This window comes from Mizuhopecten yessoensis, unplaced genomic scaffold, assembly GCF_002113885.1.
Source record: "Mizuhopecten yessoensis strain PY_sf001 unplaced genomic scaffold, ASM211388v2 scaffold4017, whole genome shotgun sequence".
NCBI classification, from domain to species: Eukaryota; Metazoa; Mollusca; class Bivalvia; order Pectinida; family Pectinidae; genus Mizuhopecten; species Mizuhopecten yessoensis.
The window spans coordinates 360,227-381,883 of NW_018405334.1; the positions used below are offsets into that span (position 1 = coordinate 360,227).

General features: G+C 36.5%; 1 protein-coding gene across 2 annotated transcripts in view; it reads left to right on the top strand.

Annotated features, from left to right (window-relative positions):
• Positions 1 to 19,706, top strand: part of LOC110448350 — a 106,220-nt gene extending 86,514 nt beyond the window's left edge. For both annotated transcript variants that reach the window (XM_021494533.1, XM_021494534.1), the window contains exons 5-11: positions 1,339 to 1,474; positions 5,603 to 5,676; positions 6,511 to 6,698; positions 11,176 to 11,282; positions 11,981 to 12,122; positions 16,074 to 17,234; positions 18,675 to 19,706. In XM_021494533.1, the coding sequence (XP_021350208.1) occupies positions 1,339 to 1,474; positions 5,603 to 5,676; positions 6,511 to 6,698; positions 11,176 to 11,282; positions 11,981 to 12,122; positions 16,074 to 17,234; positions 18,675 to 18,885 (2,019 nt within the window). In that variant the 3' untranslated portion in view covers positions 18,886 to 19,706. The remainder of the gene's footprint in view (positions 1 to 1,338; positions 1,475 to 5,602; positions 5,677 to 6,510; positions 6,699 to 11,175; positions 11,283 to 11,980; positions 12,123 to 16,073; positions 17,235 to 18,674) is intronic.
• The last annotated feature ends 1,951 nt before the right edge of the window (positions 19,707 to 21,657 follow it).

Here is a 21,657-nt window from a genome sequence, read left to right on the forward strand (position 1 = left end):
CAAATTGATAGCTACAGCGATTGTAAGATTGCAGAATAGCCGAACAGATTATCAATTAGTGTATCGTCCAGTCTGATTGATACTGTGAAAGGCGGAGTGAAGTTTCTAATCACCTATATTAATTTATTCCAGAATGAAAGAAATTGCTTGATCCAAGGTTAGGGATAGTCTTTAATAAACGTGCATGTTTATTTTGTAACGCTAATTAATGGGCATGTTCAACTTTGAAATCTAAAAACTTGCCAATGAAAACAGCTTTAAGGTTTATATATAGATTCGGACTTGAAAATGCTCATCAATGGACTTTATTTAGATATTAAAGCTCAGGAAGAAATTAAAACCTGCATTAAAAGGACATTTTAGAGTTGCGTTTTTTAGAATTCTGTTTCCTTGCTTGTTGCTGAAATGTACTTGATATTGATGTATTTTCTGGGATGACGGATGAAATACTATATAGTATACAGTTAAAGTATGGGGTTGAGGCATATAGCAAGTTTCTGGTGTCCCTTGACCATGCCTATTTCCTTTCGCCTCGGGAAATAGGCATGATCAAGGGACACCAGAAACTTGCTATATCCCTCAACCCCATACTTGAACCGTTTTATTATACCGATACACACTGGAGAGATAGTTTTAACTAGAAAATATTTGTAAACCATAAGCTGTATAGCTTCACGTCCCAACTACCCTTTTGATGGCAATGGAGCCAAATGCTGCCAAGTTTGGTAGCAAGCTCCGCCCACCTCGTACTTCGTTTCCGAGTTCGGTAACAATTTATATATAGCTCCGCCCACCTCTCGCCTGATTTGCTTGGCGGAAACACCCGAGTGTAGGTGTGTTTTAGTTCCCAGACCAACACACAGGACTAAAACACAGTCAGGCAAAATGGGGATATATTCGATTTAACCAATTACTTTTATATAGAGTAAATAAAGTAGAGTTATAATAAATCTCAGTTAATCTATCTCAGATTCATATATCATACCTTTCCTAACTCAAATAGAGTCGGAATAATGATATTATCTTTGTGCTGCATTATTGATTGCTTAAAGATTTCAGCACACAGCATGAACACTTAGATAAAACTTAAACTTATTTTTGGACCTTTTGACCCAAAGGGTTGGAGCTCTGCTTGTTTTGATATACAAGGCAGACTTTATAATTCATAAAAACAAATTTCATCAGCCTAAGTCTGTACCTCATCAAATTTGATTTTAAGGCAAATTTTTAGTCTCTTTTCTTAATTAAAAAATAATATTTTCAGGAATATCAATTCCATGAGTTATTTTGATATTAAGTAAAAATTTACACCACTAAACTGAATCCTTTGTTTTACAGTCGGACATCATCCATCAGAGTGTTATGGAGCTTATTCACTCCGAGGACCGCGATGAGTTCAAGAGACAACTAACATGGAACTCCGCCCTACCCTCAGACAAGTCTACTCTGACTCTCCATGAAGCCATGATGCCAGGTAGGTTGGTTTTACACCCTCTATCAAGTCTCTCCTCTGTACGATCACGATACTGTTAAAACTGTCCCTCATCAACTCTCTCCTCGCTACCATCACGATACTGTTAAAACTGTCCCTCATCAACTCTCTCCTCTGTACGATCACGATACTGTTAGAACCGTCCCTCATCAACTCTCTCCTCTGTACGATCACGATACTGTTAGAACCTCCCCTCATCAACTCTCTCCTCCGTACAATCACGATACTGTTAGAACCGTCCCTCATCAACTCTCTCCTCTGTACGATCACGATACTGTTAGAACTGTCCCTCATCAACTCTCTCCTCTGTACGATCACGATACTGTTAGAACCGTCCCTCATCAACTCTCTCCTCTGTACGATCACGATACTGTTAGAACCGTCCCTCATCAACTCTCTCCTCCGTACGATCACGATACTGTTAGAACCGCCCCTCATCAACTCTCTCCTCCGTACGATCACGATACTGTTAGAACCGTCCCTCATCAACTCTCTCCTCCGTACGATCACGATACTGTTAGAACCGTCCCTCATCAACTCTCTCCTCCGTACGATCACGATACTGTTAGAACCGTCCCTCATCAACTCTCTCCTCCGTACGATCACGATACTGTTAGAACCGTCCCTCATCAACTCTCTCCTCCGTACGATCACGATACTGTTAGAACCGTCCCTCATCAACTCTCTCCTCCGTACGATCACGATACTGTTAGAACCGTCCCTCATCAACTCTCTCCTCCGTACGATCACGATACTGTTAGAACCGTCCCTCATCAACTCTCTCCTCCGTACGATCACGATACTGTTAGAACCGTCCCTCATCAACTCTCTCCTCCGTACGATCACGATACTGTTAGAACCGTCCCTCATCAACTCTCTCCTCCGTACGATCACGATACTGTTAGAACCGTCCCTCATCAACTCTCTCCTCCGTACGATCACGATACTGTTAGAACCGTCCCTCATCAACTCTCTCCTCCGTACGATCACGATACTGTTAGAACCGTCCCTCATCAACTCTCTCCTCCGTACGATCACGATACTGTTAGAACCGTCCCTCATCAACTCTCTCCTCCGTACGATCACGATACTGTTAGAACCGTCCCTCATCAACTCTCTCCTCCGTACGATCACGATACTGTTAGAACCGTCCCTCATCAACTCTCTCCTCCGTACGATCACGATACTGTTAGAACCGTCCCTCATCAACTCTCTCCTCCGTACGATCACGATACTGTTAGAACCGTCCCTCATCAACTCTCTCCTCCGTACGATCACGATACTGTTAGAACCGTCCCTCATCAACTCTCTCCTCCGTACGATCACGATACTGTTAGAACCGTCCCTCATCAACTCTCTCCTCCGTACGATCACGATACTGTTAGAACCGTCCCTCATCAACTCTCTCCTCCGTACGATCACGATACTGTTAGAACCGTCCCTCATCAACTCTCTCCTCCGTACGATCACGATACTGTTAGAACCGTCCCTCATCAACTCTCTCCTCCGTACGATCACGATACTGTTAGAACCGTCCCTCATCAACTCTCTCCTCCGTACGATCACGATACTGTTAGAACCGTCCCTCATCAACTCTCTCCTCCGTACGATCACGATACTGTTAGAACCGTCCCTCATCAACTCTCTCCTCCGTACGATCACGATACTGTTAGAACCGTCCCTCATCAACTCTCTCCTCCGTACGATCACGATACTGTTAGAACCGTCCCTCATCAACTCTCTCCTCCGTACGATCACGATACTGTTAGAACCGTCCCTCATCAACTCTCTCCTCCGTACGATCACGATACTGTTAGAACCGTCCCTCATCAACTCTCTCCTCCGTACGATCACGATACTGTTAGAACCGTCCCTCATCAACTCTCTCCTCCGTACGATCACGATACTGTTAGAACCGTCCCTCATCAACTCTCTCCTCCGTACGATCACGATACTGTTAGAACCGTCCCTCATCAACTCTCTCCTCCGTACGATCACGATACTGTTAGAACCGTCCCTCATCAACTCTCTCCTCCGTACGATCACGATACTGTTAGAACCGTCCCTCATCAACTCTCTCCTCCGTACGATCACGATACTGTTAGAACCGTCCCTCATCAACTCTCTCCTCCGTACGATCACGATACTGTTAGAACCGTCCCTCATCAACTCTCTCCTCTGGACGATCACAATACTGTTAGAACCGTCCCTCATCAACTCTCTCCTCCGTACGATCACGATACTGTTAGAACCTCCCCTCATCAAACCTCCCCCTCTACCATTAGAGTCCTGCAAGAAACCTCTTTCCTCAAATCTCCACCCTCTACAATCAGAATTTTGTGAGATATCTACCTTTTCATCTTTTCCTTGGTGTGAGAAATCTTTCTTTTCAAACGTCCCTCTACCAGTGAGAAAATTCCCCCATCAAATCTCCTTCCTGTATTGTGAAGATGCTGTAACCAAATCCTTCTACCTCAAATCTCCTTCCTGTATTGTCAGGATCCTGTTAGAATCCTTCCACCTCAAATCTCCTCTCTCTCTTCCCCCTGGGTTTAATTGGAAACCTCTGTCCTCAAATCTCCACCCTTTATAATGAGAATCATGTGAGAAACACACACACACACACACACACACACACACCCCTTAAAAAAGTTTTTTAATGAAAGTGTCATGAATACGGCAAAATGCTTCAAACATTAGACTATACAAGATACATGATTGGGATGTATAATTCTTCATTCACTTAACACGTTACCTCTGTATCTTTGTGAAATTAGTCACAGAATTTGATTTTGTTTGGTTGATGTGTGAGTGTTGAGTTTAATGCATTTTACAGTTGTCATGGTTACTAGGAGTTTTTATTTTAGAGGTAGTTTGATGACCTCAATGGCTGTAAGAGGTCCATATGCTCCTTTTCTGAAAAGTGCTTTAGTTAGGAAATCCTGTGTCAAGCTAATGGTGGAGTAACCACTGTCGTAAAGATCTAGAGAAAACTGGCAATGGAGTCGGAGAAACATTGCGACTGTCAACATTGTGCTCGTCTCTGCTGGCGACTGGGGGAGGAAATTGTGTGTCGCAACAGGGTTTTTAGCTGTGGCTTTCTGGGAACTGATTACGACTTGACAGGTATAACTACTCGGTGCAATCTCCAATGGAGACACAAATTGAAATGACTCTAATGTGGCGGGCAAAACCCTGGCACTCTTATTGATCGTTGTCAAAGCCCCAAGTCAGTTTCTGTTCCAGATCCTTCTCATTGTGTCTTGCGGTTTCTTCAGGTCTTTAATTTCAGAGTTGTGCGCTGTTTCTCCTGGGCAATTACACGATGTTTGTAGACAAGATCCGTATTAATCTTTGTACAAAGAAAAACAATAAAAACACAAAATCGGAGAGTCTAGCTGACTCCAAGATTTTGGGTTTGAATTCAATATGCTTGGTAATGCTGGTGTTCTGATGCTTCACTGGTAGGATTGTCAAGGTAATTGAGGGAAATGGGCTAGAATGTCTTTGAGGATGGAAAAAAAACACTTCAATGAATGGTTTGAGATGCAGCAAAGAAGAAATTGGTCTTTCAGTTACAGACTCATTTAAAACCATTGAAATTTGAAATCCTACTATTGATTATAATCAAAATGTTCGGCTCATTCTGTCAGCAAGTCTCTGGTAAAGATACCCTCGTGTTTGCTTGCTTATATTGTATATATGTCTATAAGTGTACATATATAAGTTCTTTTGAAAATGTTGTTTTCTTACTGTTTAGAGATTTTCTTTTTCTTCCATTTGGAATAGAAATTTCACTGTTAACATTAACTTTGGAAATAGCTAGGGCCAAACACATTTCAAACCAAAAAATGATTATTCTTTTCACATTAGAGTTTACTTTTTCTAGACTCTAAAATTAAAATTCAGTTGCAGGAATGCTGCACAATTGAATGAGAATTATTTCAAGCTTATCAAAAATAGTTTTTTTAAAGTCTGAATTTTTTATTATGATAGATAAAAAATACCCTGACCTGTCGCTATAATCCAGAATGCTCCGCCATTTTCAAAGTAACACTTTCGTTGTTTATATAATTCAATGTTTTTAATACTGTTTTGTTTTCATTTCAGAAAACTACCACCACATGCATCGGTCATTTACCGTCAGGTTTAGGTGTTTACTGGACAACACATCAGGTTTCATAGTAAGTAGCCATCTTTCTTTTCTTCATTCGTACTTTTGTCTTATCTGGCTCTAGTTCCAGTACCGTAAAATTTCATTATGATAACTTTGTTTTATTTGATTGACACCTTCCTATAATCACCAACATATTACGATGAACCATTTTCGTTTTTTTTGTCTACGCTTCTTGTTCCAAATTTTTGCCGAGCCCATTTATGCTGCCAATATTTGCTTGATGAATTGTGGCAGTATGTATATTTCACTCCCGTCTTTATATATTGTCTAGTATACCTTACAAATAGTCTACATTTAGTATAATTCTTGACTACACAAGGTGAATTTTAATGCTCGACAAAGAGCATGATTGTTAAAAACAATAAGTTTTAGTAATAAATTAAGAAATAAAGTTAGGGGAAATAAAAATCAGATTTTTTAAATTAAAAAGACGCCTATCCAAAAAATGGTTTGAGCAAGTTGCTGAAATTTTTTGCATTTATTATGTTTTCATATTATTCCCGACAAGTGATTGGCCAGGATTGCATCACGTGTCCACCGATATAAACCGATATTGACTTGGAGCGAATGATTTTTGTTGAAGGACTGGGTGTTTCTAAAAATAGAATTATGACGTGTCTCCAAACAATGCAACGTCCAACTTCCGAGGTTTTTGGGTGGTGTTTTTCAGATTGCTTACATTACTGTTTTGAAAATAATAAAACAATTTTAGCCTTTAACTTTAGTTTAGGTATCGACCTCAGCCAAAGGCTATAATTGAATAGTAATGAACTGTTTTACTGAAAACCAGTTGAATCTAATGTTAAATGAGATAATTTATTTTTACACCATCTGTCTTCAGACATTGGAGATCAACGGTTGGATTCGTGTGCTGCACGGACAGAATGTGAGGACGGAGGAGCCCCAGCTGGCTCTCTTCGCTACATGCTGTCCCTTTGGTCCTCTTTCCCTCCTCGATCTGCCCTCCCGGGAACTTACCTTCAAGTCGAAACACAAGATGGATTTCTCGCCCATGTCCATGGACAACAGGTAAGCTAAACTTGACTGTGTTGACACTAACCCTACACCAAGCATAAATATTGCAGAAGACTTTTAAGATAAGTCTTACATTCTTGTAATGATTATCAGTATTATTGCTTATGGGATACAGCTTATATCTTCGATATTTCGTAGGACATTCCTAGCATTAGCTATGCATGGGGTTGTAGATTCAAGTTTGTTCTGTAAGGTTCGTAAACACAACAAGTAAACCATTCAAGTTTGTAGTTTTAGATGAAATTCTATGCATTATATGTAAAAACTTTCACTAGAGATACCAATGGTGGTCATGTTTGTTGTTTTTTTTTGTTGTTTTTTTAGTATTTATGAAAGTAATTTAAAATAAATCTTCCTTTACTAACAAAGCTTTTAAAAATTTAGCCCTGTATTTGGTATTTTGATTTTGGGAATGTATCGGTGTTTCCGTAAAATATTCGGAGTTATTATCTTATAGATATGCTGATATATCACCTTACTTTACGCACAGTATCTTGGATGGATCTATATAGACATAGTCGTGTGGATTTCATTCAGGGTGACTTGACAAAAAATTTGCATCTCAAATTTGCTCCAGTTAGTAAAGAAAACATTCTAAGAATTGCAAATTACACTCTTAAATAGTTAGGAGTATATGTTTAATATGGGGGTCGGGTGTTTTTGTGGGGGAGTGAACCCGACCCTTCTGTTGACCCTTTGTCACTATTCTTGTTCATTACTGTATATATATCATGTAGGACTTAGGGACATGTATTGATAGCTTAACAGCAAAAAGAAATTGTTTTGATAAATAATATACTTATGGACAAGCAAAATACCCCCCACCAAAATAAAATAAAAATAAAAAATTGTAATATATATATATACATTAAAAACAAAATTTGACAAAACGAGGGAAAAAAACAGAGATATCGAAATAAGACAAAGGATTACAAATTTTCATATATCTAAAGACACAGTGGAGGGAAAGAAATTTTTTACAAAAAAAACAAAACAAAACTTTTACACAAACCTTGTCAGTATTATCTAAGCAAGCATCACACTATTTCCGGATACAATAAAGAACGCTATCGGTGGAAGTCGTGAAACCTACCCACTGCTCAAGTTAAGGAGCCTTATCTCAAATGAAACGAGGCAAACATGTGAAAGTGTCATTTCTTACGTTTAAAATTCCGGGGTACAAATGGTGTTATGTAACGGTTGTTGTGCACACGGCAGGGCCATTGTCAGCTCTGATTTAGGAGGTAGCGACGGTAGACAAATCGGCCCGATCTTAGTCAACCCCGGCTCTTTATATTTATAATCGCCAACCAACACTTGACAAAGTACTGCCAATATAAACATATCGGGAAACCAATCTCCCCAGGCACATGCGGTTTTCAAAATACAAATTGTATCGGAGATCGAAGAACCTATCGCTGATCAGTGTCGATATTATTTCTTAATGTACCTGACACTGGGCCTTTAACAGTTGCGGGTCACACCTCAGAGTTTACTTGAGGTAAAGTTGTGTTTTGTTTGCGTGAAATCGGAGGAAAAAGTGGAAACAGCAAGCTTTAATGGAGGATATCCTGTAATGAAGTTGTCATCACGACCTGCCATGTACTGGTTTATGTAGACACCACCTGGGTTGGGAGTTAGCCACCGTAACGGCCAAACAGACCCACGACAACCCCCATATCATTCAAACAAAGTACACACTTTTTCAGTTATGTTGACAAATTACTTTCCCACACAGGTGAGCAAGTTAGATCGTATGTACGACAGGCAAACGTTGATCCGGCCGGGTCAGGTTTCATTAAAACATAAATCTTTCTTTTTTATATCTTCATTATGGCTATAGATGGCAGCCCCCACTACCTTGTGCGAGCCACAACCGAGATAGGTGTATCGTACATGGGTCGGGTGTGCGATTGGCCACTCTCACGCCATGCGATCATCATCAGATCTAGCATTTATATTACTTGTCTGTATATTCCTTTGTTATTCGGGGTGTTGGGTCATAACACCCATTTGCCACTAGCCCCTCAGACACAAGATTCGGATTTTAAGTGGTGATACACACACGCCCACTTCTGTGTAATGATGCTCACACGAAGTCACTGTCTCCCATCTTTTTTACTTTGGATGTGTATATTTTTTCCTGGTTTTAACACGCCCCATTCTATCTGTTAATGTATATCTGTTTTTAAAAAAACATGGTGTTTAATTTTTAACCTTTATTTGTTTCATCCTGAGGTACATATGACATATAATTGATCAGACACTGGGCTAAGTAATTCTGCTGACTTAAAGTTATGATTGAAATTTGCAAGAACATCACATTTCTGTTTTTAAAAATAAGGACATACAAACAAGTAGAAAACTAAACATATCATTACTGTATTAAGATTTTGAAGATATTATTTTCAAATAATAAGTATATGTTTCAATGTTGTTTAAAAAAGGAAAATTGTCTATATAATGATATTTTGAAAAAAAAAAAAAAAAATTTACAAAAGTATGGATATTTTAATTTCGTCATTAGTTTTTAACAACTTCAGTTATCAAGTTGTTTAACAAATTTAACTAAAAATCACAAATTAGTTTATGAAGTGAAACTAATTTGAGTATCCATTTTGATGCCAAATGCAAGTCTAGTCCGCCCCCTGAGTATTCCAAAGCCTTGTCATATCTGGCTACATTTGTTATCCCATTTCATATAGATAATACCAAACAGAACCTGTGTATATTAACATATAATTGTCTTATCTAACCCTTTTAATAGATCCCGTAGTGTCAGCTTACACAGGTTTCATTGTAAAAAAACATTGTGACCATTCATAAAATCATAAAAATGTCATAAATATTTTTTGAAAATAATAAAGCATTTATTAACTGCTAATGTTTTTTTTGAATTTACAAAAAGTAATTAATTCTAATAATTTTACAAGTCCTAACTGGTCGAAACATCTATCTGATAGCTTTTAATATAACGTGGATTGTCCCCTTTAAATGTGAAAATGATTGTAAACATATTATAATACAGGAAGTCGTTAATTGTGTACGTTAGCCGGAGAGGACCATCCAAGTTCTTTCCAATATATCACTACAGACAAGCTGTCGGACCGGAACTTTTTTGACACATTTTTTTTTGTCAAGAATTTTTTTTGTCAAAGAATGACCTGGAATAAGATTAGCAAGTCATGGATAAGATCTCAGTCTAAGATCTGTAAATGTCAAACCCTGTCATTTAAATCGCCATTATTAACAGTGGATAGCTCTATTATACGACATTAGCTGTGCTATAGCACTATTTGTTCATAGTCTTTAAAAAATATCAGGTTGTTTTAAAAATATAAATCAACCTGAGAAAGTTGTTCTTAATATTTTTGAAACTTTAACCTCTATTTTTTTTTTTTTTTGGTGTCATTTTCAGAAATTTTATATTTTCAATTTCTTTAATGCTTTTTATCGTATGAATTTCAAAGGTTAGTACTCGAACAGGAAACTTATCCATGAGGGCTACTATAGATGTAGGATGCAAAAATTTCCTCTGACTCAATCTTTTAAACTTTTTATCTGAGATATGTCATGTAGTATATGGTTTTATTTACGGTATGTGTTTATGCACTGACTACTCGGACAGTTTTTTTCACATACAATTAGCGAAGAACATTGGGTGCCGATGTCCCATTATTATGGACCAGTTGGTTGGCTAACCTGACTGATGAATACTGTCTGTCAGTTCAAGGATTACCTGTTAAGATTCATTGTTACATAGCCTGGTCCGCGCCTCTCTATCAACACCTGGACCTTTGAAGTTACGCAGTTGAAGGGGGGGAAAAAGGAACAATTGCACGCCACGTCATTGGTTTTTTAGCATAGTGACACTTTGAAGTCTATAGGGAAACACTGATATAAAACTAAGTGCGCTACGACAACAACAATTTATGATTACAGTTTTTATTTAAATATTTGACTTTAGCTGTTAATGTATAAAGAATTCTACAGGAATAGATGAGGCTGATAATTGTGTTTGTAAATCTGATTGTCTTTAAATAGAAAGCGAGGTGTTTTGACAACACAACTCCACAAAATTAAAAAAATACTATCGATAATACTTACCAGTGTATATAGAATCATCAAAGCTCTGTCCTAAACAAATGGATTGGTCTTTTCTTGATTTTATGTTGATGATCCTTTGAGCCAATTTGGCTTTTACTTTTTTTCTTTCTGTTTTTTTTTTCTACATTACATAATAGTCATATTTGTTCATTTGTTGAAAAATTGAAAAATATGTTTTGTCAAAAATTGTTGTTTTATGCAGTTGTCTCCCTTTGGTTGTCTCCCCTTTTCAAAATTCACAGTTGTGTTAATTTTGTTTCTTCTCACCACTAATGTTTTTAACTGTCTCACCTTTTCATGACTGGTAATTAGGAAATATAAACCAATGTATTGAAAGAAAACACCTATTTTTGTGTGTTTACAGAGGAAAGATGATGTTTAGCTTCTCGGACAGAGAACTGGCCACAAAGTCTGGTTACGACTTGATCCACCCAGATGACCTCTCCTACTTCGCCGCAGCTCATCAAGAGCGTAAGTTTTTAGGACTCTGTAAACTTGAATCCCTATTTGCTTTACGATATAGCTTCATTGGTATGTTTTCCTGATTTCAACATAGCTATTTTAAAGTATTTTTTGCTGCATTTTGCTCAAAAGTATCAAAAATTGGTTCCATTAATAAAAATTTGAAGTTTTCAATATAAAAACTTTGTTTAGTGAATGTTACATTATTCTTCATGATTCTGTGTCTATATTTTCAAATTGAATAAAAGAAAAATGACATGAAAGATTGCTAGCTAAGTTAAACTTGGTCACTATTTTCGAAGGATGCATTATGAGGGTAATTTTCTAAGCTGTATATTTGTCATCACATTACACAGAAATCTACATAATCATGGAACATTACCAGTGAAGTAAAGCAACAAACCAACAAATGTGAAACCATAAATTTAACACTGCTTTGTAACTGCATGAAAAAGTGAATACCTGGAAATTTTCATCCAGCCAAGTATTCACCCTTATTGGTAAAATCCATACTCTCCCAATGAAAATTTCGTTCTTCACATGAAAATATTAATATATGTGGTATATGCTGTGTACTGTTTTTTTCTGTATTTGCGTTATTGTAAAGACCTAAAAGGGTGAAAGTTTAAATGTGGCCAAAATTTTCCGTAATACATGTGGCTGTATAATTCAAGTATCGGTATGGTATATTTTGTTAATTTCCACAGTGATAAAGACTGGAAGCTCAGGTCTGATCGCCTACCGTTGGCTAACTAAAGACTTCCGCTGGCTCTGGCTTCAATCGAGCTGCAAGGTCATCTACAAAAACAGCAAGCCTGACTTTATCATCTGTACCCACCGTCAACTCACGTGAGTAAAACTGTTCATATTTTACCTGGGTCTGAATTGTCTCCCCTTCTTGTTTACGGAGAGTTCGGTGGAATGTGTACTGCCCTTCATCTGTTTCTCAGCTTTAAACTTAAGTATTCACACATCATAGACAATAGATACTTTGACGGAACAAATTTTACTTAACCCATTCATCCCTAAAGTAGCAGTGGAACCTAACCAGTTCAAAGACTGGGCAAGTTCATTTCAAAATTGTAGGGATGAGTGAGTTAATGTTTAGTGCTTCACATATAATTAAAAAATGTATTATAATAAAGGAAGAAAAGTCATCTTGTACACCACTTTTTTCCAAACTGCAAGACTTATCATTGAATTATACATTACAAACCTTTCATAGACAACTTGGTCTATGAATTAATTAAGGGATTTCTGCAGACCTACATTGTTTTTCCTGGTGATTGTCTATATGAGTCTACCATTTAGTTTTATCACAGCATGCAAGATAAATAATTTATTAGAAACTAAAGATATTCTGCATTTTTTGTGCCAAGAAAATTAAGTTGGCACTAATTTTATAGGGTTTACTTTGAAGTTTGAGCACTGGTTTCTTTTTTACACATCCATGTTATGTTTTGTCCTCTGTCCAAATGAAATCGGTGTATATCTCATATCAGAAAAGTATGAAAATACATAGGGTGTTTCTTCAGAAAACTAATAGATTATTGGGTAAAATGTCTTTAAGCCCTCGTAACATCCAACTAAGCCATCAATCTGGTATATTTATATTTATGATGGCGAAACAAACAGAGAGGTTCTACTTTTTTATGGTCTAGATATATGCTGTTGTTGCTGCATGGATAAGTTTGATAGATAAATTGGACAATATTTATTTAATTTGATGTGTTCTATCATGCTTGTGCTCCTCTCCGTTACATAAGGGGAGTAAACGGTTGTTCCCAAAAAAGAACAAGAATGCCTCTACCCACGCAGAATTAATTGTGTAATAGTTCGCCATTGGAAACCAGAAATGCTTTCTCCCCAGAGAACAAGTACTACAAAGCAAGCCACTACTTGTGGGTGAAACCCAAAATTCCTGGTCAGCTTGATTTAATAAATACATAAAAAGTTATTTCTTTGTGAGGGTTTACTTTTTACTTCATCTGTGAAAAGAAATTCAAAATAAGGTTATTTTCAAATTTTCGATGATCTTAAGAAAAATATATGCAAAAAAAATATAAGAAATTTTGTATTTTTAGGAATGATAGAATGTTTGATTTGTATAAAAGGAAGCTAACAAGGCATGATCCATGTTTGCAACAGTTGGGCTCTGTAATGCTGTTATACGCTTCATTAGACAGAATTACACAAGATAGCACTAACACATCGCAAACACTTAATGTAAACCATCCCCCTTCCATGTTGTCCTTTGATTCACTTTTATTGTCCTCCGTTTCTTCGACATGGAAAGAAAGTAAAGTCCGCACAAACGACCCTCATTGGAGAGAAATTCTTTAAGAGCCATTTTTCGTGTTGATAGCTGAATCTTGTTTATGACATTGTGATGTCTCTATTAAAATTGTTCGTCCATGTTTTTATATACGGCTGTGTTGAAATGGAGCAAACTTATATTTAGCCTAATGGACAGAATCTGTAAGTCGGTTTAGTGGGGAGGAAGTGTCAAATGTTCGTGGATCGTTTACTTCCTGTAGCTGGCATGCGAGACTGATTGTCTCCCCTGGCTCATTGTTGACAGACAATTAAAACTGAGAGCATACACATATTATCTTTTGCATTGAAACAAATATATAACCAAGGCTGAAAGTAAATGATTTGATTTTTTTTTTTTGACAAATGCAAGGTTAAAAATATTCATTCATTAATGTAATTTAGAATGTCAGAAGTTTATTACAAAATTCCTTTAAGGTAGAGCGTACCAGTGCTCAGATGTTTTGTATCTCCAACACAGAAGAGTTCCAATTTATTTAGCATCTTCTAACTTGGAGTTGTTGCCCATTTGCTACATATGTTAAGAGTTTTGAACAAAAAGAAATACATTTCTGGGTTGGGTTTTTTTTGGGGGGGGGGGGGGGGGGGGTTACAAAAGAAATTCCACCAGGGGGATTTGACCCCTGAACTTCTTGTTTTAAGTGCAGGAAAGCTAGCTTACCCACTGTGCTATTGCTATTAATTGAACTCAATGTTTTTTCTGGAACCCTACTGGAAATAATTTCAAAAAGGTTTCAACTCCTTAAACAGATTAACTCATACCAGTTATTGTCTTTGTAAGATATTTGTAAAGGAAATAACATAAATTTAAAGAAAAAATATTTTTTAACACCTGTATACAGTAGAATAGGACTCGCCACTTTAAAACAATTCTGCAGGTCAAAATTCCATATCTATACAAAACCTGAAAATAACATAGATTTAACAGGAAAATGATTTTTTTAAGACTTTTATACAGTATAATGGGACTTGAATCAGGTCTGCAAGGTCAAAAATCCAATTTTATATAAAACCTTTTTATTTTCTTCGAAAGTTTCCCTACACATTAAAAAATTTACATTTACATGTACATTAATTATATTATACCACAAATCCTGGGCAATGACTTCATTGTTCTTATAAAATCTTATTTGATGTCAATTTCATTTATCAAAAATGTTTTAGTCCATTTTATTATATAATCAAGCCAAAATAACTGATGTAGATAACGTATCTAATACACAAGTGTAGCTTCAATCAAGTTATGAGAATACTGCAGGTGTCTTTTCTCAATCAGAGGTAATCAAATAATTCGTAGAATTCATCAATAATTCAGCAGTAATACTGGTTTCCTGCCTCTCCAAATTCATAACATAATCAAAGTCATTAGCCACTGATAAGATCGTTTTAATTAAAATGGAAGATGCCTCGAAATGAAATGATATGTAATGATTGTGTGAGCGGAGTTATCACCTCGTTGTCCCGGTGAGACTAAACAGGTACATATGACTAATAAGGCCAGTAGTTTTATTGATCGTCACCTCTCGGCCTACGGGTCTCCACGTCAAGCATGGGCGGTGTATACTTTTCTGACAATTAGGGGAGGAAAGAATGGAAAAGAACAGAAATGTATCTACACTCTACTCTCAGTCTTAGAAATTCAGAATTTATGCATTATAGTTGGTTATAGATCTACTGAAATTTTCATAGACTAGGACATGGCCAGAATTCACAATTTCTTTAGACCATATAGTTCTCTAAAATATAGATTGGGTATATAGACCTGCTGAAATTTTGGTTATAGAGTGAGACCTGCTGACATTTCAGTTATAGACCTGCTGTTATTTTTTTTAGACTGAGGCCTTGCCCAGAATCAGAACTTACACACTGTAGACCATAGTTCTCTAAATTATAGATTGGTTATACATGTAGACAGAGTTAAATAATCGACCTGCTGAAATGTTCATAGACTAGGACCAGAATTCACAATTTACACAGGGAAGACTATATTTCTCTAAACAGTTTTATAGAGTGAGGCCTTGCCCAGAATCAGAACTTTAATTACATCCTGTGGACTACAGTTCTCTAAATTTGGGTGGGCAGCAGAGAGCTTTCAGACTGATCTTGATCAAAATTAAGTTCCATATTAAGCAAAACTGTACCCATTTGCACATATTTCTTTGAGATATTTTTATATCAGTTTGTGATTGAAATTCACTCACAAATTTCAAAACTGAATAGCAGTTCATAAATAAATTAAGTTGGATGGATTCCATGCAGTCTTAAGTTCATTCATTGTGTATGTTTTCTGTCTAAGTAGTTCATTCATTGTGTATGTTTTCTGTCTTAGAAATTAATGCAAATGTTTCTATCAAAATATGTCTATATATGTAAGACACGTATAAGGCTTGTTTTTTGTTCAGAAATAACTGAAACAGGTTTTAACTTGATGCAATGAATATGTGACTTTTTTTTATTTTTTTACAGTGACGATGAGGGACAGGATCTCTTCCATAAACGTGGCAATGAATTCAAGCTTCCGTATCCTCTTCTTGATTTAGACATATGCTCAGGATTTGACTTTCCAAGTGACGACATGTTAAAGGTAAAAAATGGAAAGAAAAATAAACAGAAGAATCAGGTTCGTGAATATGTACAGGCACCTGGTAGGAAACGAAAGATGTGTCGAGAAAATGGACTCACAAGTTACCCCCAGTATAATGGCTACGAAGGAAGCGATTACAAGCCAGAATTACTCTACTCATATCCAACAAATAACTTTGGCCTCGAGTCAGACCTGTATAGGTCACATGGGTACTCGGGGTTCCCCGGGGCCGTGTACCCAAGCACAGACAGTTACCGCCTCGACACAGACAAACATGGCTACACCAATGGTTTCTACCTGGAGCCGCATCACCGGCAGTACCAGCACACGCTCAGTTACCATGGTAACAGCTACCCTGATCTAATGGGCACCTCAACAAAATATAGTTACGATATGTCGAAATATGGATTTGAAAGTTATGCCAAAAAAGTGCATTATGGTGAGGAACTATCCCGTCTAGACAACGATTTTAGGAAATACACATATGACTATGGAAACGAACGGCTCCCTAATCTGTTAAACGGTTCCCTGGAACCTGTGGATTTGCGAGCCTCCTCCATGTACAACGGTACCTCACTTGTGAACGGAGAAAGCATGGTCGGTCACTCCCCCTGTTTGACCTCTTCGCTGTTCAAACCCGACCTCCACGGTCAGAACATGTTATCTAAAGAAACCAAGGTGATATGTTCTCCCTCAGACGTCCTACAGGGCAGTCAGGGACTCAACCCTTCAATGCCTCTGCATCATAGTTCTGTAATAAAAAATGCAGCTAGTCCTCGAACTCTTCATTCTTCTCGTTGTAGTAGTTCCGAGCAAATGGGAAGCCCACCTGTGAATAACTATAATAATATGTCTGTGCCCAGGGTGTCAGGCACGTGGGCACAGTGTTCTAAAACGAGCCCCAATTCCACCCCACGATCGGACAATAGTGGTAGTCCCAAACAGAACGGTATGGGTGGTGGAGGGGCATCGAGCAGTCCAATATCAGGGGCGACCCCGGCGTCTGTGATACAGACTCACATTGCAAACAAGACTCAGAACAGGTGAGTACTGATACCCTTCTACAAGAAGTTGATATAGATAAACACAGGAACATCTTTTTTAAAATATCCTGAAATGTACAGAAAAATCAAATAGTTAATGTCCATTAATTGCCTCATTTGCCATCTGGCTAACTGCCACATAATGGTTCCCCATATCCCAGGGTTTTCTCTTTTATAGCAAAGTTTTACCAGAGAGAAGACTGTTTTGGAAACTATTCAATAATTTCTAGGGGTTTAACCTCATACCCACTACAGAATTTCAGAATGTTTTTTTTTGTGAAAAATTAAGTTACTTCTCAGAAATGTGTTTCTTCAGACAGGTTTATATATTTCTTTGGAAGAGTGCTATGTTTATTGACAGATCTGAAAGGTTATGCATGACCTCCCAAATCAACATTGAATTCCTTACCGAAAGAAAAAATGATATATTTTCAAGATTTTAGACCATGTTATTTCTGTAGCACATTACCAATTCAACTGGCACCATTATCTCATTCACCTCTGAAATTTCATAATGAACTATTCCTTTATTTGAATTGGGAGAGTTCAAATGTGTTTTTAGGGGTGAATGAAGTAATCTTCTGGTATTTCTACTGTATCAATATCAAAATACATGTACTCTAAAGAAGGGTTCGACCCTTGTATCACCATTATCTGGTCAAACTGTAATCTCAAAACAACTTTGAACAAGTTTATTTAGAGGGGATGCATTGAATTGCTCTTTAGATTAATAGTCATATAGTAAGAAGGCATTGCTACGAGTAGAGTTTTGTTTTCTGCTTATACTGAGAAGTGATATTTACAAATTCAGGACTTGTATTCATGAAACTGTTCTTATTTATGCTCAAGCAGGGATTCTGTGCTCAAGCCAGCTTTCTTATAATTCGCTTAAATCATGTCAAACGATGAAAAAAATTTAAACATAAACATTGAAAACAGTGTTTGGCATTAAGTCTATTAACTTTCTTCCAAATAATTGACAAGATAAGATGTTTTTTAAATAATTCATAACTGGAACAAGAAATTGGACTTGAGCACAAAATCCATGCTTGAGCATGAGAACGGTACGTGTCATAAATACGGGCCCTAGTACCAAATAACTGAATTTGCGATATATTTCATCTAGTAGGGTCAGGGATGGCCTTTTAAGGGCAGTGATAAGTCAATTTACTTTTGACAAAAAATACTTTCTACTCTATTTTGTACATCAATATTTTGCTTTGTTGTAAATTCTTACCTTTTGGGCCCTCAATAGCCTTAATTTGTAAATGGCACATTAGAACTACATGTTTTGAAAATTTACTTTTCTCATGAATGAACATGAATTTGCATATATTTTTAAAAATATCAATTGACTAAAACTTTCTGTTTTAAGAAATATCAATCAACTAAAACTGTTTGTTTTAAGAAATATTAATTGACTGAAATTCTTTGTTTCAGAGCCTGTGATAAACAGCCCTTAGTGGGAGGTATTCCTGTCCCCGTTGTGAAATCAGCGTGGCTACATCAGTTTCCAGCATCGCACAATTCTTACGGAGATAGCAAGGACTGGGCTATGAGCCACAATGACATGTACTCCTGCCACCAGAAGTCCCAACGTGGCATCATCGCGGAGAACATGTCGCACGTGCCCAAAGTGACGATTCAGTGACAGCAACGGTTGCTCGTGTCAATACATGATATTGTGATATTTTTGTCTGTGACTCTGTATGTCAGACACCGTATAAGCAAACTCACCAGAATGTCAACTCATCCATCAACTTGAAAAAAATAATGGATGCCCGCACTTCATGGCAGGAATTTCTTGTATAGAAAATCTAGGATGTTAGATGAAGTCATTTTACGATTATCTTTGAGAACATTTCTCCTCTCTCTCTCTCTCCTTTAAATGATTTCTAGACAGATCAAGGTCGATACGATTTGTACATATTTCAATAGCAGAACAAAAGAACTTGCAGACATTAGTTTTACACCTATCTTTTTTGATAAATTTTTAAAGTTGTGTAACTGCTATGGGAGAGTTGGTATACATTACGGAAGCTCTAGCTAGTCTGAAGTATTGTATTTCCTGTTGCCAGATTATTGGATTTTTTTGTGTCTTTATAAATGATGATGATGACACTGATGTGGACATTGTATACTTGTTTGTGTGTCGAGTGTGAGAAGCGAGTGTCATACGTTGTTGTAGTAATCTCACACGTTTGGCACGTGGTCAATATTGGATGAATCATCCTGATTAATTAACGTAAAAGCCAATTTTTTTTCTCTGTATATATATGTGAAAGAAGATGCAGTCGGTTTATAAAAAAAAATTCAAGGTATTCAGAAGTAGCATGTATGATTGAAATATTATCTCGGGCATTTGTTAAAAGCTTGATGGTGGAACTTCGTTTGTCTTGCAATTGATCAATTAGAGAATTATTTCATGAGATCTGTGAAATTCCTGAACTAAGTACAGTTTCTTGAAAAAAAGATTTTATTTTTTTTCAAAAATTGTCAAAACAACGAGGTTCCACTGTACCCTACTGTTTCTTATTTGCACAGTAGTGTTTGTTTTCGTTTCCGGCATTTTGAAAATCTCAAATTTAATTCTTTGATAAAACACATCATGGTGTGATGACATTTAACAAACATTGCATAAGTGATTGATAATCAAATCAAATAGTCTTTTTTTTTTAAAAAGTTATTGTAAAATCTTGGGACTGTTTTATCAGTTCGCTTCTATTTGCTATAAAAATAACTTCAGCATCTGAGGTCACTAAGTGCATCCTTTAGGGGTTGAATTGGGGACCACAAATTACTGGGCTAAAAGGGAAATTGCCCCAACCAACAAGCGACTAAATAGTTCAGGCATGCGAGAATTCAAGTTTTCACTAAAATCAGTACTTACTAAAATCAAATGCCAGAGATATTTTCCTGTTTTTGAATAAATTGATTTAAACATGTAGTTGTCATGGTGATAAAGTCGACAGAACACTGGACATTTATTTATTGGTTGTTGCTAGGTTCGTTTCTGATATTAGTACATTCTGTTTTACCGAATTCTGTCCGATATGTGACTGTTTGAGTACACTCTCTTTCTGTTATAACAGTGTCTATTTAGTCTGTCTTGTAGACACGTCATTTTCTAGGTGTTGTTTAAACGGTAATACAAGACTGTAATTGTGGCGTGTCGTTGTATTTACGTAAACAGAAAGATTTATCTGAGCTCAGGGAACGCTGCTGTTTTTGTCGCACCAAACGTCTAGTTATTGCATATTTTACAACAAAACCTCGTTAGTCCGGGCCAATTTAGTTTCTGCTAAAAATTATACAACAATTTGTCATCCAGATTAAACACAGTAAGTTGTTGCCGGTGGTTTTTTTAGAAATTTGTTATAAATATCACAAAAATCCAGAATATTTTTCTGGACTGTCTGTTTCTGGTTAACGAGGTTTCACTGTACTCAGGCCATCAAGTTTGTATTTTAAAATCGGTTCCCAATATCATATAAATGTATGTTATATAAATATTGATGTCACTGAAGTAGAGTTTTAACATTAGACGTCTTCTCCTAGAAATACCATAAATTAAACACTTTGCACATTATTATGATTTTTTTTTTCAGCAGCAATTAAAACTTTAAGCACCAACAAGTCATTATTTCACAGCAGAAAAGTCAAATATATATCCTGTGTTTTATTTCTTTTGCCAAATAGAGTACCAAACCCTGATAATTCTAGGTGTTGGTTGGAGAAGAAATGTTTATATAAGCAGAGTATATCTCTTTAGCCTGAGAGGCCATATATTGATAAAGATTTGGAAAGATTGATAAACCAACATTTTGATCAGCGATAATTTGATAAATCATCTTGTGTTTCTATGAAATGATCTTGATTTGTTCAATTTTAGTTTAAAGGTTCTGAACAGGTATAGCTAATTCTGCAAAGTAAAAAAAAAATGAAACAATAATACAAAGTAAATTACAAAAATAAAAATTTTGATAGAGACTTTTTACGCATTATTGTTATTCATCCAACAGTTTTTTATATTTTTTTTCCATTAAAATTTGAATATCTGAAACTTATGTGCAAGATCCAATGAAAACGCATTATATATACTTTAACTCATTCAGCCCTGAAGACACATTTGAACCCTTCCAATTCAAAGGTTGGAATAGTTCATTGTTAAATTTCAGGGGTGAACGAGATAAATATCTATCCAGAATGTCTAGAATGGTTAGAACTTCTCAAGCAATAAAGAAAGATATGATACATTACAGAAAGTAACCTGATCTTCAGCATAGGATTTCAGATCACTGGGAGTATATCCAAAACACTGAATCAGTTCAAATGTTGTAATATGCAAGGTAGATTATTTCTCTTGATTTTTATGTTCTGATTTGTATTAAATATTTGTTTAAGTATTGATCAAGTGGTCAGA